The sequence below is a fragment of the Aptenodytes forsteri genome, unplaced genomic scaffold (assembly GCF_000699145.1).
Source record: "Aptenodytes forsteri isolate BGI_AS27 unplaced genomic scaffold, ASM69914v1 Scaffold116, whole genome shotgun sequence".
Taxonomy (NCBI): domain Eukaryota; kingdom Metazoa; phylum Chordata; class Aves; order Sphenisciformes; family Spheniscidae; genus Aptenodytes; species Aptenodytes forsteri.
In genome coordinates this window covers 1,296,595-1,315,624 of record NW_008795491.1, presented here as the reverse complement: position 1 = coordinate 1,315,624, position 19,030 = coordinate 1,296,595, and the positions used below count along the sequence as shown (strand labels likewise).

The 19,030-nt window shown below is 36.0% G+C and overlaps 1 protein-coding gene across 1 annotated transcript in view; it reads left to right on the top strand.

The window, feature by feature from the left end:
- EDIL3 (EGF like repeats and discoidin domains 3) overlaps positions 1–19,030 on the top strand; it is a 196,374-nt gene that overhangs the window by 56,476 nt on the left and 120,868 nt on the right. Inside the window, exon 4 of the mRNA XM_009281597.1 lies at positions 11,714–11,842. Coding sequence (XP_009279872.1) covers positions 11,714–11,842 — 129 coding nt within the window. The remainder of the gene's footprint in view (positions 1–11,713; positions 11,843–19,030) is intronic.

Sequence of the window (19,030 nt, the reverse complement as noted above, 5' to 3'; positions counted from 1 at the left end):
TTAGAAATTGAATAGATTATTTTTTATTGTATATTATTTTGAAGTCTTTACTACTGCAATTAAAATGCATTTCATTTTTTCCCACTGTAAGTCTTTTAGATAAACAGTATTTTACCTCAGAGCATGAATGTCCATTATTAGGCTTAAAGAAAGAATGACATGTAGTATTCAGCTATCTTCTGCTGTATTGTGTAATCTTATCTATACAATTGTAGTGTTTCGAAATACTATTTTGGAAACAACTATTTTTTTCTCTTTTTTTGCACTTATATAAAACTGTTGACTTCAGTAATACTCCTTATGAGTAAATACTATGTGACTTCAAAATTGTAGCAAAACTATTTACATAAGATCCACAGTACTGTAAAGTAATAAACTGTCAAATGAAATTATCAGTATGACTGGAGATAAGAGAGCAGAAGCTTTCACACTCCAGTCCAGAAGTATATATTCATTACTTATTTAAGACAAAAATTCCACTGGCTTCCATGGGAGTTGTAGTTGTATGACAACTCTTCTGATAAAAATATCAGTTATGAAAATGTAACATGCCCCCATGAATGTCTAGTTGTGTATTACTAAAAAATGTTAAAATGAATTGTACCTTTATATACTTTAGAAGTTATTTGAATTATGTCAAATAAGCTGAGAGAAGACTTGGAATTCATGAAGTTTTATTGAAATGGCTAGCTACAATGAAGAAGCCATAGCCCAAGAACAAAAAGGTCTGGATATAGATTTATATATTCAATTTGCCTGCAGTACCATATTTTAACATTTACTTGCAAAACATGAATTAACACTCTACAGCAATATTACAAGTCTTTGTTATAGTTACTCATTAATTTCATTAGTTTCAAGCTTTCTACAGTATTTCGTCCTGTTAAAACTGTGGAACAGTATTTATTTATTAATATAAACTAAGGGAAAGGATGACAATATTTCAATATCTGATTTTTAATCTTTCTGTGTCGACCTGGAATTTCTCAATTTTCTTTTTTTAATCCAGCCTCCTAGATGAGAAAACCATTCTAATAATTTTCTCTGCAAAACAGTAATACTGGGCATGTTTTGAAACAAAATACAATACAACAATCCTGTCAGGTCAGCATTCTGCTTTAGCCTCCCTTGAACAGGGGGAGGGACAGAAGGTATAATGTAATGTATTTGTCATCAAGTCTTGTTTCTATCTAAATATTTGGTAGCAGAATACAGGTAATATGTTGCAACCTCTTAAGAAATTCCAAAGAAAGAATTTGCTTCAAACTGTTTAAATCATGTCACTAGGGATATCCTCAATGAAAGGACACATTACAATAGTAAAGTAGTTTTCACAGCATATCCTATTGGTCTTGTTCCCTGTCATTCAGAACCTAACTGCAGCATCCACATCTTTCAGCCAGATGACCTTCTCTGTGCCTGACTCCATTCCATCAACAGATGAGTAATATTATGGATTCCCTTTCAGGAACCGTATCCAGCTACCAATTAGACTAGATTGGAAAGAGAATATTAACATGCACTCAGGTCGTCTGTCCTGAGGAGAGGGGAAGTTAATTATGCCTAGTTCATGCCCCCACCTTTTGAAGTCGCCCAGATGAATATGGCCGTCATTATGCCTATGCACAGACCTGTGGATCTTGAAAACCAGGGGAAAGTTGGATGTGTCTGACAAGCTACCCATGCCACAGCTCAGGGTGGACACCAGAGAAGAGTGTGTGGCTCCAGAGGAAGTCTGCCATGCCATTCACTAGAGGAGTATATTTGTGGCCTCGGGAGTGCTGCAGCTTATGTCCCAGCCCTTGCACAAGGCTCTGCTGAAGGCAAAATTTACCTGTGCAGAGAACTGTACTTGAATGACAATAATGACACCTGCATTGCGTGTAATAACACAGAAAGGAATTTTAAGTTAAAGCATTGTTTATCAGAAAAGGCTAATCTCCTGTCTTGCTGTGCAGGAATTATTACCATTATCCACCAAAATAGGTCAGTATTTTCTTCCATGTACAACTAACTGCATGTGAATCACATTAATCAAGAGCAATTAGTTTGTATTTGTGCTGTGGGTGTAGCTGGTGCAAAGGAAGCAGACATCTAGTGATTCTACTGTGTATCTTAAAAACTGAAGGCACATAACTGCAAACATGGGTTGTGATTTTAAATTGGGATGGTTAGGCAGTGTGTGGTTTTCTGAGTTGGCAAGACACCAGTATGAAGCGGGAGTGGGTTATGAGGAGAAAAGAGAACGACGATCTGGCTAAGAAGGGAGTAAGAGTTGGAGAATAGTGACAGGATCTGGAATTCAAAAGAATTTAGGGTAGGGTACATAAAATCGTAAGAGTTTGATGACAGCTGAAAAAAAAATGCGAAGAGGAAAGGATGTATTTCCTCTGTCCTACATCCTAAGGGAAATAAATGACTGGAGTGTAAGTCTTGTCTATTTCCCTTGGTTTCTGCTGTGGACAACTTTATGCCTTTTTGGACTATATATATTTCACATTTAGTAATTCTCTTTCATCACTTTTTAATAATATTTCATGTCCTAAGGATAACCATCCTCTGAGATTCTCTTCTGCTGTTTCCGTGTCGTTGGTGTGACACTAGTAGTTAGGACCTGACTCATACAAATATGAATAGCATGAGTTTAGGCTGTTGCATTTTTTAGTTCCCACTGGAATGCTCAGCAAGAGAACTAACTGGATTTTAATCTATTTGCTGTTATAGTTAAGGTTCACATAATCTTTTCAGGTTTTTTTCCATTTTCCAGTTATTAGTGGAACACGGTGAAAAAGGATGAGAGGTCCTGATCACTGGCAGTTTAAAGTGCAGTGAAACAATGAAAACTGACATCTTCATATATGATGACAAGAATTACGATGATAAAAATAGCACTGTTGCACAGAAATCCCAACTGGCAGTGAGGTTCTGCATTAGGTACCAAACTGTGTATGGTTTCCTTATTGCTGGGTATATTTTATTTAAGCAACAGACCAATGTAGTAAATGCAGAGGTGGATTTCTTTCAACTATATAGAGAAAGGATTTGGAGAGTTTATTTTAATGTAAAACCTGTAGACATTAGCATTGTCAGAACTGCACTTTTGAACTGAATCTTTCGAACATTCCAATCTATAATAATAATTCTCTGAATATTTTAATATACAAAATTCTTCAAGTCTTTGCAGTCCTCCAGCAAAACTTTTACAAAATACAATATTCTCTGTGTTTGCAGAGTTTTGTCCATTTGATGTGAACCAGAATCAACTGAAAAAGAGATTTGGAAAATATTTCTAACATAAGTTGGAAAATTAATCTGAATTTAACAATGATACAAAGTAAATCACAAAAAATTGAGTGTAGCAACCAAGCCCCCACACTTGGATCAGCAAGAGTGGGAGAAGTCAGTGACAGAAACAGTATCATCTAGGAAAAAAAAACAATGCTGCTGCCAGAGTTAAACTATAAAGTTAGAGAAAGAGAAGGAAAAGGCCCTGAACCTGGATTTTCTGTAAACAAACTAGGTATTCTTTGGGAAGATAAAACCCTCCTGTGAAAGGTCATGCAGAGATGCAGAACAGGTCTCACGTTAATTTGCTACAGTACGTTTATGAGATAGCTGGTGAGGGAAGATTACTGTGGGCTTTATTCAGGAACACGTGTAGGTGATGAAGGGTATAAAGAGCTGAAAAACAGCATTGAAAATGGGAAAGAAAGTTCTCAAGCTCGGAAGCCTAGGAGTATGAGGAGAAATAAAGAGAGAGAAGTTGAGGAAAATATCTTGTAGAGCATTGAACACCTTCTCTAGCTTTTGGAGCATTTTCAGGTCTCACCCTGTGTAGTATCACTGCATTGCCTACTACACTGACCACACCTCAAATTTGTGTAGAATCTGTCATTCCAGTCGATGGAACAGTTAGGTGAGAAACTTAAGACTATTTATTAAGGAAAGGCACTGTATAGCCGTCAAGTTTAAATAGCACCTTTTCAGAAAATATTCTAGTTATGTAGTTAAAAAAAGGTTGGGAGATGGCTGGACAATCAGTTTACTGTAATATAAATCCACAGGGGAGAATTAGAGGGAAATGTGCAGAAATGACCTGAAATATTTTGCACTCAGGGAGTGAACCTTAGCTTTTGCTGCATCCAGATGGAGACACCTTGATCATTATAATCAGCACACTCCATTTGCTGCATTAAAAACAAGATAAATATTTAATCACAGTGCAATTAAGTCTGGATCTGTGCCATTAGTTTATAATTGATATATAGTTAGATAGAATCTAATACAGTACTAATTCACTTACGAGCCAGGCTGAACAGATTTTTTTGCTTAAAACTGATATTTTGAGAATGTTAATGAGGTGAAGGTGTGTGTAACTGCTAATTATTTTTACTACTTTCATGCACTAACTGGAATAACATATAGCAATCAGTTAATATTATCAACATTCCACATAAACTGTTAATGATGTCCTGCAATACCTATTCTTTTCAGGCTAAAACAACCAAACAAATAGAAAGCTGTAGGTATAATAAATATTTGTTGATACAAAATTCATTTGTATCCTAACAGCAAAATAGAATCAACAGTGGCAAATTCTAAAAGGAAATCGTGTGAAATATATTGATCTGTAGGAGCTATTGTTTGGGGTTTTTTTCCCTCTTTGTTTTACAAATATTCAAGTATGCTGGGCAAGCAAGAATTTATTACACTTTGGAAGACTTGAAGGATGAGGTAGTTCAAAACACGTCAAGTTCAACTTCTGTGGGTTTTAGTTAAACTGAGAGACTCCTTTATTTTCTTTCAGCCATGTCATGATGCACCAGTATAGTGGGAGTTGGGCCCTAAAATGTTTAGATATTTATGTAAATTTTGAACCCAGAATTACTTTTAAGGGGAAAAAAAAGAAAATCTGAGTAAGAAAGAGCAAATACTGTACTACAACGTATTCATTCCTTACTGAAGATGCTTCATACTTAATTGGTAGAATGAACATGTTAACTAGAATAAACCGTTTTCATTATTACAGCCCCTTCTGGCAGAAGGTCAATAGCACATCTGCTGGGAACGTTCTCTTCAAATGCCCTCAAAACCATGCACTGCAAAGCAGGCAGCTGAGATGTAGCAGGAGTTTCAAGTAGTGAACAAACATGCTGTTCTTTGGACCCAGCAACCTCAAGAGTGTTCTTGGGAAATGGTAGTTTTCTTCTAAATACAGGTGAAATCTACAAAATACCTGAGCAGAAGCTTAGTCTTAACCACAAAGTTGGTGCACAGGCTCGAAGTATGCGTACTAGTGAGACCTAACTCCCTACGCTGCGTTGCTGGAATGGATATGTCATACTTGTGTGATTGAACGTATAGATAGGCTGAGACCTAAGTATGTATTTTGGTATGATTTAATGATCCCCAGAACTCCGCAGATGCAGGATCATTTCTGTCGAGTTGTTAAAATGGTCTCTGAAGTATCACGACTCCCACACAGACATGCAGCTGGGAGCATTCAAAACCAGCCTCTGTGTCAGGTAAGCCTTGCACAACCATATTAAATTAATAGGCAAAGTAGTAAATGTGAGGAAGATCAGAGACCATCAAAAGCTTTTGTTATATTCCTGCCCTTTTTGTGCAATAAAGCAGTTTTCTGTCGTAACCTGTAGGGACATTCCTGCTGGTTTTGAATGCTCATTTGTGTGTCTCTGTGGAAGACAGTCTCTTTCAAATAGAATTATGTTATATTTTGGATTTGTGTCTGCTGAACTTTGAAATCTATAAGATCACATTTGAAGGGGCACACCTTTCAAAAATCCATTTAATTGAGTTTTTAAAAGGATAATGACGAAAGAAAAAGGTCAATATAGTTCTGAAAAAGAGGTGGTATAAACATAATTTTTAACTGTATGGAGAAAACTTACATATTAGTTAGAAAAGAATGTCTAACACAAAGATTCAGAGATTAAGTTCATCTCAAATATTTGTAAGATATCTAGTGCAGATCTTTAATTATTCCCACTGCAGGATTCTTCAGCTTTCTTCAGGTTGCAGGAACTGATGAGCAGCAGGGACAGGATGTTGGATTACCTGGACACTGAGTCTAATTCAGTGTGATAATCCTTAACTTCTTTATCATGGGAAGCTTATGCCATTCTACTAGCTCCAGCAGCAAGGAGATTAATTCTTCCTCTTCCCATAAAGATGAAAAAAGTCATATGTGTCACTGGCTTCTTTTATACATATTCATTTCAAAATATAAGAGCTCTTCCTAAGTGAGCTCTGTCATAACCTAATTTGAAGACTTTGCTTTGGCAGAGGAAGCATCTAAAGTATTATGTATTATCAAAACATAGGTAGGGGGAAGACTTCAAACTACTGATGTTAAAACTGTGTGAGAGATCTCTGATGAAGACTTCAACCTACCAGAGGAGGAAAAAAAAACCTATTTGACTGACATTCATGTAGAGCCACGAGGGTCTTAAGCAAAGCTAGTGGTATGAAGGCAAGCAGCTAGAGAGTATTTTTCTTTTACAATGAAATGTAAAATCATTTGATACCTTTTATTAGTTTGATGATAACTCCAATATTTGTTTTGATGGGATTTGGAGCTTACTATATCATCAGAGTAACATTATCTATTAGTCCTACTTCAGTAATATTCCACAAAGTAAATGAAGCAATTAGCTTTGTAGCTAACAGTATCTTCATCTTGATGTATGTCAAGGTCAATGTCTAATTTAGTATTTTTCATTAAAGTTGCATTATTTCTACATGAAGAGAAGATGGATAGATAGATACCATCAAAAGTGTTAACATTTGTATTGCACTGCCTTTAATTTTACTTTTTAAAAATGTGATTATTTGGCATGTGTCACTCCACTGAAGTATATTTTTCTTTTTTTTTCCCTCTTTATGTTTTTCATATTTCTCATTTAATCTTGTCTTAGTAAGAAATGATGATTTTTGATTTTTTATCATCTTCCTATTCTAGCACAGCAGCAAGCACACTTCTGAGTACAGGGAATCAGACTTTGAGGAAGATGTGATTGATGTAGAGTTCTTGTTTAACTACATCACCTGTAACTGCCTGATTTTTTTGAATGTCTTTCCCACCAAAGCAGCAGCAGATTTTATATTTGGCAAAAAATGCTTACACTGTTTGGTGGAAGCATGAGAAATGGCTTGTTTTACAGATGACTATCACTGAATTGGGGAGTGGTAAGGGAAAGAGTCATTGAGGGGGTGTTGTTTGTTTGCTTTTTCTTTCTGTTATGGCTGCTATTTCAACTACTTTCTGATTTCTTGGATTTTGCTAAGCTAATGCTACATAGCTCCACTGTTAGCCATTGTACTTCAGAGTTGGCCTTTGTCACATTTTTAAGTCCAATTTATCAGAAAAATATCTGGCAAAGCGTCGGTAGACTTCCTGATAATGCAGCTCAGTGCATTGTACAAAATCTTGCATGTGTTCATTGTGTCGCTGACCATCTGCACAGCCTGCCCTTGCAGACAGGCTCTGTGTCTGTCCCTGATGAAGTTTGCACTGGCACTCCGAATGAACTCATGTACGGCTCTCGCTGTCCTCAGCTGGGTGAGGAGTGGGAGGGCTGCAGTGCTTCATCAGCAATGCACTGGAAACATAGTATTTTTCCTTTTTTTCTTAAATTCTAATGCATCCTGGACACTTAGAGGGAACAGTAATTAGTGTCATACCTCACGCATACAGATACAACCCTAAGCAGATGAAAAGCCTTGACAAGAGACTAGAGTTAGTCTACCACCAGAGTAACTCTACCACCCCCTTCTCAGGAAGGATACTGTGTGGGCATCAGGACCTCAGCATCAGCCCTCTTGCTCTTCAGATCCCTTCCCATTGCACTGTGTAGCCTGCTCATGTAGATGCAGCCAGTCTGTAGTAAAACTAAATAATTGAAATGAAAACAATCAGAATTTTAGGTAATGACATTCACATATACATATTTAAATGTCCTTTACAATTGTCAATGTTTCTAAGGTTTTTTTGTGTATTTGTTTGTTTTTTTCTTAAAAATTGAAGACCATGCAAAAAAAAGAAACCCAAAATAAGACTAGCTATTTTAAAAAATACTTTTCGTCCAGATTATCAGGGGAAAAAGTAGAAAGGTATTTGGACACTTCTTTCTAGTACTTCAAAATAATGTGTATATCCTACAAGACAAAATGAAGTAACAGTTTTCCTAAATAGGCTAATTGACTCTTTGTATATATTATCATTGTCAAAAATTACATTCTTATTGGTGAAATGATGCTTTTCTTGCTTTCCTGGCTTTTTTTGCTATAGACAAACTAGTGGTTTCTCTCAAATATGTAAATACCACTTCAGTACTGCATTATACAAGATTTTATTTTAATGAAGTTTTAGTTGATTGTTCTTGTCAAAGAAGAGAACAGATAACATGCTTCTGCCTTGAGCACCTTTGCAACTCTACTGAGGATGTATTTGTTTGATTTGTCCACCTATAAAATCTCAGAGATTTTAGTAAGAGCATCTAAAATATTTAAAACCTGCTATGCTTTAATTTAACTTTCAATATTTTTTTCAAAAACAGCATGCAATTTCAATTGAATAACAGAATGATGTATTTTGGACTATACTTATTATGTTGGTTAATACCATTGGAACCGCACAAAGAAGGACTCCAAAGAGCAGCAAAGTGAATAGATCTATTACTTTGAGTGCACAATTAATCTTGTTGACATTATTTTATATGAACATAGATAAAAATGCCTGGAAAGCATACCATTGAATTCTATTGCTCATTAGTATTGATCAAATGTTGTTGTTCTCTTTGTGTTGGAAGCCAATTAAAGATTACCTGCAAAAGTATTACAGTGCTATTGATTTAAAAAAACAAATCCCTGAAGTCCACTGTTTTTTTGAAAATTAGTTGACAAATTTGGTTTGGGTTTTTTTTTGGTAAGGAAGGATGTTTTTGAACTTGCTGCTATAGATCTGAGTAACCGAGAATATTAATCAGATTATCAGGGAATTAATTATGCAGCATTCAATACAATGTTATTTAAAAGCCTGTACATCCCAAGTTAGTTGGGACCTCTCATCATCTGGCAGTAGTGCCTAGATCTTACATACCATTTTTGATGCGTAAATGGAATGATGGCAGGATTAGGGCCCAGATCCTTCAAGACACTCAAAACTGCATAACTTGCATCAGGGATCCTGTAGACTCAGTAAAAAAAAAAGAATCATATGCTTGAAGGTTCATGCAATTTAAATATCCTGAAGATGTGTGAGCTCAGAGTATGATCTTGTGGAGAATTGCGAGAAACAGGGTATGATGATTCAGGCTTTTTAAAGTTTCAATCATTCATTCTTTTAGAACACAGATGAGTCTAACACGTCTTTTTTAGGAAATGGATGTTAACTAGTGAAAATTAGATGATTGTTGTTTACTAGTTTCAGTGCATTTAATTAGGATGTTTCATTGCTCTCAACATTTTTGATGAACTACCAGTTTCTATTAACAAAAAAAAAAAAACCAAACCAAAATTACTCAACATTTAGATTGAAAATACTGCTATTATATGTCTATGACCAAATAACTATAATCAGGCAAAAAAAGTGTTCATATTGTTGGTGTGGAGTTTTTTTTCAGTAGGAAGGCATTGTAGAAGCCTAAGATTAGTTAGAAATACTGGCGTGCACCAGTATATTTATTACTGTGCACCTCAAATGACCTTTTAAGTCTTTGTACTTTGGACTGATCTGAGAAAATGCAAAATCTAAAGAAAGTCAATGAAAGTATGCTGAACACGTGCTTAACAAGCCATATGGAGAAAGCAGAAAGCAAAATGAGAAAGAATTACTAAAAGATTTATTGTTCTTGCAAGATTAGAGATTCGCTTGCACAGAAATAATTGACATATGAGGCTACCTGCAGGTACTCCCCAAACTGCAGCACTATGATAGAGACTTGAAAAAAAATACACAGCTCATATTCATTGGGAGACCAAAATTGCAAATTATTAAACATGTTTCTTCCCAAAATATTACAGAGGAGAAATAACGTAATCAGACGCTGTGATACTTGAAAGCCATGAGTCTTCCTAGACCTGTTAAGTGATATCTGTTGTCTGGAATTAAGAATGTAGTGTACCGTTATATTTAAAGTGTAATGCACAATGTGGATGGGGAAAGGCAAAAAAGGCAACAGCCAGTCTCGTCCTTTTCATCTTCATGATTTTTGCCTTTCTTTACTACTAATTGCATTTAGAATAAGCTGCTATATATTCATGTCTTATTTATTGGGTTTGGTGAGACATATCCCATGTTTAATGATGCACACAAGCGTAACTTCTGCAGGATTGTGTCCTGGAACAAACTGATGACGTCAGTTGTAATAGAAATGTGCACATGGGCAGTTCCTCAAATTGCTATAACCACCCAGGCAATTATAACTGGGGAATGTGTTCTGACATCCTTGTCATTCTGTTAATTTGCAAATTAATATTTTCTTAGAGAGTGAAATTTTCACTAATGTGATGTTCTGAATGGATGCTGTTGCTGTCAACATCTGTCAAACCTTGGGTTTGTCATTGAAGACGTAAACTAATAGGCAGACCCTCAGAAATGTTAAACTTCTAGCTCTTTTAAGTTTAAATCATTCAATTCCCAGTGCTGATTGTCAGTGAATTATGCTGTGGAAAGAAGTTATTTTCTTTTTTTTTTTTAAAATACAATTTTAAGTGGGTGAATAATTATGACATTGCATTTCAATAAGCGAAGATTAACACTTTTCTGTGTACATGGCAAAGATTGCAAATAACATACTTTATACTGAATTCACAAATCTTTTCTCACACAAACTTGCACATGAGGCTGTCCAATCAATGATTACCAGTTCTTTAAAGTAAGATTGGAAAAAAGATTTATCAAAATGCTAAAGTGTTTTCTTCTGGTAGGAGGTATGTTACAGGTAGTATTAGTAAGATAAGAACATGTAAAAGGCTTTAAACACATGCCATTAAATGAATGAACTTTAGGCCTCAGTTCAAAAGATGCTGTTATTTAAAGGTGTGTATAGTCATTGCAAACCCAACAAAATAGATCTCACTGCTGAAATTTAGGTATCCTAGCATGTGGTTAGCTGGGAAAGAAAAAAATTAGTCAGAAGACCTTTTTGAAATCAGCTTGAAGTGGATATGTTAAAAAGGCACTTAATGGAAAAAGAATAGTTGGTTTAGTAGCTGCTAACTGCTGGCCCAGATAGTCACATACTCAGAAAGTCACCCAAAGCCATAGCAAAGATCTCCTCAAACTACTAACTTGACATGTAGTGATTATTCAGGGATATTGTACATGTCATTCTGTACATGATAGGCACGTTTGATTAATACATATTTCCTCAGTGGTATAAAAGTTAGAATGCCTGTTATCTTTAATAGGAGAGCAAGATTTAGCTTCTCTGTCTCCTGTCTTCTCTTACATTAAAAAATAATGTTGTGATTAATGAGTAGTGACATGCTTCATATTTTTTCTTGTTCATAAAAATCTGTGCTGGCAAGTTATCTGAACTAAATGAAGGGTATATTTTAGCGGCTTGGTGGAATATGAAGGTCTACATAAGGGATTTTATTTCTTTAATGAACGCATATAAATGACTGAAATTATTGTGGTTGTTATTATGTATGCATATATCCTTCTCTCTTTTTTCCCCTCTCTCAGGACCCTGCCTTCCTAATCCATGTCATAATGGTGGGATATGTGAAATTAGCGAAGCATACCGAGGTGACACATTCATAGGATATGTTTGTAAATGTCCAGAGGGATTTAATGGGATTCACTGCCAGCACAGTAAGTTCCACATGGTAACTTTTATTGTATTTATAGATAGGAGCCTTTTTATGGCTTGCAATGTTGAGGGTTAATATTGGATCTGGTTTTCTGAAGTACATCAGTCTTTGGCCTTTATATTATGAGCAAGCTAATACTACTGAGTACTACTACTACCTTCAAAAAATGACCTTACTTCCAACTTACTGGACACAACAGTGCATAATTTTCAATGCATATTCTAGAGTATGGTAAGGAAAGGTACCCACATCTAGCATGGATTTAATGGAAAAGCATATTTGAAATAGTAGGGATCTCTTCTTATCTTGGAATTGTTTGTGGGTTTGTTTTGATTAATGCTAGACAATAGTGGAAAGAATAACTGAAAAGAAATTTGTGAATAAATATGTCTTCTTGATCTTTCTTTACCTATGCACTTATAAATTATGAAGAAATGTTTTGAATCATGATACTTAAATTCAAGGGTAGAAGTTCAGACTTAAATCAGATGTATATTTAATACTACTTAAAATACAGTATCTGCACCTCTTTCTAATCATTATCATTTATTTGAAGAGTTTTTCCTGGTTTCAGGTCAGATTAGGAACAGCAGGTCGGTATCCTAGTCTTAGAGAGTACAGTTACAGAACTGACAAGTAGCCATATGGGAAAAAAAATCTTGAGATTTCAATAATATCTCATGGGGGCATTATATAGTAAGATCTACACTTCACCAAGAAAAAATTTTAAGAAGTAAATAGATGTTGCATTTTTTGTGCTTATGCTGAAAATTACAGATACATGTTTCTCTAATTAATGTCATCAGAAGTTCTGTGTGCTCAAAACCAATTAGTAAGAGCTATGCATATTCATCTGCAAGTGACTGATCGGATCATATCCTAACCTATAAATGTAATCTGCATTATCTATTTGTCGCTTAAATAGAAGCTGAGTTTTTTTCATATGTAAAATTCATTTAGAACAAGTGCTTGCCTAAAGAGAAACTCATGTGCCAAATTTGTGTTTTATTTTGTGCAATAAAGCACAGCATATTTCTTAAAATCTCATGTTATTGATGCATTTGGAAGTCAACTGTTACTCAGTTAGAAGGTTAAAAGCTCAAACAAACAGTCAAGAATCCAGTTCCATTTGCACATAAAAGATAAATCCACTCATTCAAATCAGAGTGAATAAGCGCTGAATCCAGTCTACCTTAATTAAGTGCTCCATTTAGATACTTGTCTATAATTTGAAGTGTCAGGAACCAATACAGTCCAGCTCAAATAACTACTTATGTTCATTATGTCCCTTATATACTCAATGGAAAGTGTCTCCAAAGACCTGAATATGGATATTCAATTTCATTAATTTTGGCCACACTCTCTCCCTCAGTTAATTAGGTAGGTAACATAGGCAGTCCCACTAACTTAATCTAGTTAAATTATGTATCTCTCTCTTCCACTGGGAGTATGGAAATATTGGATATTATCCACTCCTTTGGGATCTATTCTGTCTAGCCCTGATTCTGGGGATGGCCGTCTAGTGGAGCTGACTGCCAGCAACAGTCATACTGACTTTCTTTTGTTTTAATGGACATATCATTAGAGCACTCAGTCAAGATGGGGGACTGAGTACACAGTGTAATCTTGATGGCAAAGGATAGTCATTGACAGCCTTTAAACCATATAGCCAGGAGTTCAAGGGTCTCAAGGCCAGGAGAGCAGGCAAGATTATGTCTAGCTGTAACTCAAGAGTTATACCAGCTTAAAAACTGTACCTGGGCTAAACTGTGAGTGCAGTACCTTGTGGCTCCCAACCCTGTTCCTTGTACTTGCATGCATTTTACCTAAGTCTGCCACCTGATAAGTGAAGCAAAAGTCATTGGAGAGTGGAAAGATAAGAAGCTGTACCTTCACCCCTGTGACTGCTTTAAGTGAGGGTACAGGCAGACCACTTCTGTGTGCCATTGATGTCCAGTCATATGGAGGAGATGATGTGAAAACATCCTCAAGTGGCCTAATGTTCTCAGGCATGCTCCATCATGAGACCAGTCACGTAGTCAACATGTGATGCACAACGATTCTCCTTCCATTAAATGTGAAAGAGGTGACCTTTGTTAAGGATGCAGTGAAGTGAATAACACCACAAATTTTCATCAAGCAAAATGCATGCTTAATGTGCTGTCTGGAAAATATTATCTCTTCTTACCTAATTCATGAAGAAAACATACAGTAGTCCATTATGGAGTGATTCATCATAGTTGTTTGCTGCGTCCCCAGTATCCTTTTAAAAATATTCAGGTATGTAACAGTTAGCTAATGATGCTCATAATCAATCAGTGTATTTATACCAACTTCAGAATAAAGCAGAGCTCTCACACGGGTGATTCAGATTCACTGTGGGGAGACTAGAACCCAAGCAGGCAGCTAAAGAGATTTGAGGTAAGACACGTTTATGTGAATAGTTACTCTTTGGGGGACAATGAAATTCAGTCCTTTTCAGATAATCTGGTTTAAAATGTGGTAATAAATCATATGCAATGTATAGGTGTTCAGAGGGTCTCTGACGATGTCACCTATGAGAAGCAGTGGAGGAGGTCTCTGCAGTCAGGAAGAAGTATGGGACTTCCATTGGTGGACTTAATATAACTCTTTTATATGATATCACTTTAGCTCAATTCACAAAGTTCCTTTGATACAAATTCCTCTGCTTCACAAAGTTTAGCAATTCAATTCTGAACTCACTGTAAATCAATTAAGAAGTCTGTCAAAGTAGTTCCGTCATAAAAGGTAAATTAAAATGACCTTATTGCAAGATACGTATCTTCATCTAAACTGTTAAGATTTCCAAAAATCACATTATACTTCTCTTGTACAAGGTTTTTTATCTTTGATTTCTTTCATGTCTAATATTCTGTTGCTAAATCACTTAGGCTAGGTGATTGATTTTGCAGTCGGGGTACATTCCCAAAGCTGGTATTCTGTCATTTGCATCGACAAACATCCTGTCAATATTTCTGAGATTCCTTGACCTTTTACCAATGTAAATAATTAATATGTAAATTATAAAAGAGATCATTAGCAATTTCACTGATTGTATATTCTAGATGTATTGCAAAACTGATATTAATTGGCAATGGTTCTCTGAAAAGATTCCGATTCCCCAGTGGCAAAAAAGGAAACAAAATTTCCCATTTCAGGGCTCATAAACTAACCAATGTTTGGATAGGAAAGTCTACTTCAGGTAGAAACCTGAGCAGATTTTTGTGGTAATACCCAAGAACAATATGTTCTTTAAATATTCCTTCATTATTTAAGAGGCATTTACTTACCTGCTTGGTATGAAGATTCTTCCCAAACCCTGTCCAGGTTGCAATTTGTCATGCTGTTAATGTATGGCAATCTGGCTTTCAAATGTGCTATTGACAGTGTCTAGCGACAAGGAGAGCGGAGTTCTTTGCAAGAACAACCTTGAGGTAAGGCAAGGCTCCCTACGTTCTTACTACACTGAGAAAGCAGCTCTTCCAGAGAGTAACTTAGAGCACTTAAATTCCTGAAAATAGCATACAACTCATGCCCAGGAAGGCTAGGGTGTACTCCGTGGTGGTGAAGCTCATTCTTAAGAGTGGCAAATTATTTTGTTCCTTCAGGATCACTTTGACTGAAAGCTATGTAAATACATGGCCTTGTCATTCACCAGAAAACAGCGCGTAATCATTGGATGCATTATAATTCCCTTTTCTTTAACCATGGACTTCAAGAAAGTCAATCTTCCGAGATCTTTACAGCTTTTATTGAAAAAGGCCTACTGCTATTTATGAACCAGCATCCATTGTTAAACCATTATCAACCTCACTAATCACTCTTCTTACGACAGATGAAAATGCTGGACCAATAGTTGCTGTTCAGTAAATTAATGCCTTCATCTACATATAGAGGGATTACACTGTCACCTATTAAAACAACCTAGAAATACAGTTCTGCAGAACAAGTCAAAATCCATGGAAATACCCAGAAGACTGAAATGGACTGTTTTTCCATGAAAAAAAAAAATCCATAACATTGATAGATATAGCCAATATGCATTATTGTGATTATCAGATAGAGATTGCCTGCTGAAAAAATAGGAAACTGAAACATTTTTAACGATATATGTCAAAGTGTGGGTTAATGGCTGCCACTCAACTAACTGAAATGACGCAGAGATCCAACCAGAAAAAATCAAGTTTGAAACAATAAAGGGTTCAGATTTAAGGGTTTGATTTGGATGTGTTTTTTTATTCTGAGGATCATTAACTCTGTCAGCTATAACTAAATGCCTAGCACTCCAAGAAGAATAAAGGTTATTAATCAAACACATTTAATAATGTAAGCAAGCACTTCCCAGTGTTTGTACAGAGTACTCTGATTTCTACCTCCCCGTCATAGATGGTCTGTGATATTCACATCTGCTACATTAATGTATTGGGAACCTGCACAGATGGGGACCATGTGGCAGAGCATCAGCTCACATTTTGATAGTACGTTGAGGCATCATCCCAACTACCCATAGGGCAGTGGCTTTTAACTGCGGGACTGCAACTGGAAAGGCTGGTGGCCATGCATTTCTGGCCAGTTGACATGATGCATAATCTCCAGCTTCAGCTCTACCAGCAAATTCAAATCCTAGTGACTTTTCCAGCTACTAGGAAGAAATATATGTGAGCTGTAGATCATCCTGTGGCATGGATTTTGTGTGTTAAAATGAGCGAGTGCTTTTGATAAACCATTCCTGGCTGCAGTTTGGTGGTAGAGCACTCCAGAAACCATTCACCACAGGTGGTTTTCATCCAGCTGTCTTGTTTTGGAGGCTAAACCCAGTTGTATCTTGCTCAGATGCAGCTTGTTCCAAGCCAGTGGGCCCCCTAGCTGAGTGGGCAAATTTAATGTACTAGGGTAGATAGAGTTGCACCATACCAGATATTCATCCTGTGCTTCTGCTGATGAACACTCACCATGGCTTCTCTTCTAATATCTGTTTGGGCTTGGGGAGTTCTAAATCTAACCCAGGTGCTCATTTTTATTTTGTGTGAGGGGTTCATTGTAATTAGCTGTATGCATAGTTTTAACAAATTACACTAGCAATAAGTTATTTAATGTAGTACCAATAAGCTATATAGTACAGTAGTAGTAAGTTACATGTATAAGTATGTCTTTGGGAGCTTACACGTCTAAGCATTGTTGAGCTGAAGTTTGAAAACTGTTCCTGTGTTCGATCAGTTGCTTAGGTAAGAAATCAAGGAAGACAGATATACCGTTACACTATCTTCTAGAATTTTGCTTAATTAAAATGTATGAGAAAGTGGGTAATTTGAAAGACGTCTAAGAGTCACTAATAATAAAGAAGAAAAAAGTAAATAGCCAGTAGAGGCTATTGGAAGAAAAGTCAATAATAAATTGTTCCTAAAATGGAAACTGTGTAAGGGGGTAAAAAGTGGACCACAAAAATGGCAGAACCACCAGGTGTGGGAGCACAGCAAATGTTTGCCCCATTCGCAGAAGTCCAGGAAAACTTTTGTGTGAAACTGCCCAGAAAAACAAATGCTCTAATGAGGTAAAAAAATGAAAAGAAAAAAAAAAAAAATAGCCAGTAGAGGTTATTGGAAGAAAAGTCAATAATAAATTGTTCCTAAAATGGAAACTGTGTAAGGGGGTAAAAAGTGGACCACAAAAATGGCAGAACCACCAGGTGTGGGAGCACAGCAAATGTTTGCCCCATTCGCAGAAGTCCAGGAAAACTTTTGTGTGAAACTGCCCAGAAAAACAAATGCTCTAATGAGGTAAAAAAATGATGGGTTTGTCGGTAGAAAACAAAGGAAGTTTTGATGATGAGTCTTCTCACAACAAATGTGTGGTGAGATTGAACAACAGTGACAACAATTTTTGGGCTATTGGAAGTAGGGGTTTGTTTTCCTTGAAATCCAAACAAGTATCTTGGTTAAAGCAGTAGGTGACTGAGATAAGACTACCTGAAGCCCAGAGAGAAAAAGCATTAAATCTCAGGTAATAGACCAACACTGGATGCTTCACAGGAGCGGTCAAGACACACCCACCATGAAAGGAAGGGGCGTAACTTGTCCCCTACTTGAAGATTTTATTTCATTCTGTAATAGCCAGAGATTAGCTTAAAATCCCAGGTAGGAAGTATATCATATCCCCTCCACTTTTGTTTCACTCTTGTTAGCATTTGCTAATATAGCACTGTTTATTCTTCTCATTCATACACACTTCCAATAGCTTTTTTTTCTTGTTGGATTACTGATCTTAACAACTTCCTGATGCATTCAATTACATAGTCTAATTATGCTGTATATTGAAAAAAATCCCTTTTCAATTTCAAACCTGCTATCTTTCAGCATCTTTAAGTGTTTCTTTCTTTGTGTATTATAAGACTAGAAGAAAAGCAGCTTTTGAGTGCCTTCTGTATGCCACTTATTATTTTGCATACATTTCTCATGTTCCCTCTTATTTTTTCCTATGCAAACAGTTAAAATTGTTTCCTTTTCTGTTTCACATGAGAGTTTTTCCAGGACTTTTAAATTATTCCTCCGTGGCCTTCTCAAAACCCTTTTTGTTCTGTGGTATATTTTACTGTGCAGTGACCTATACTGAAGACAAAGTTGTACCATTTATTTGGTAGAAGATCCTTACAGTACTTACTATATTCTTTATGCAGCATTTTGTTGGAAGTTGCTTTTCAATTTTTCCTGTTTTAACCAGAACTGGATGTTGAGCTGAGGCTTTTATTAAGCTGCCTTCTTTGATGCCTAAGTTTCTTTCATAAGATGTCATAGTGGGAGGAAATAGATCTTCCTGATTGCTTTTGGGTTTTATGAGGATATTGAACAGAGGGGTGGATTTCTTATGACCTGTATACTGACTGAACTATACAATGAATGGTACTTTTAAGAAGATGTGTGTTTCTATGGTATAAAAGTCACTTAGGTTGCCAATAGCCATTATAAACATCTTTTGTAGGAGGGTAAATCTCTCTTCCCCTAATTACTGTCTTTCTTAAGGATTAGTATTATTTTACTGTGGAAGGAAATTAATGTTCGAACAATACATGAATTGTTGTTTGATTGTCAAAGAAATTAAATTTGTTCATGTTCTGCATTAAAAAGATAACACATAGAGATATTTTGCACATACAAGTTCCTCTTTATATTTG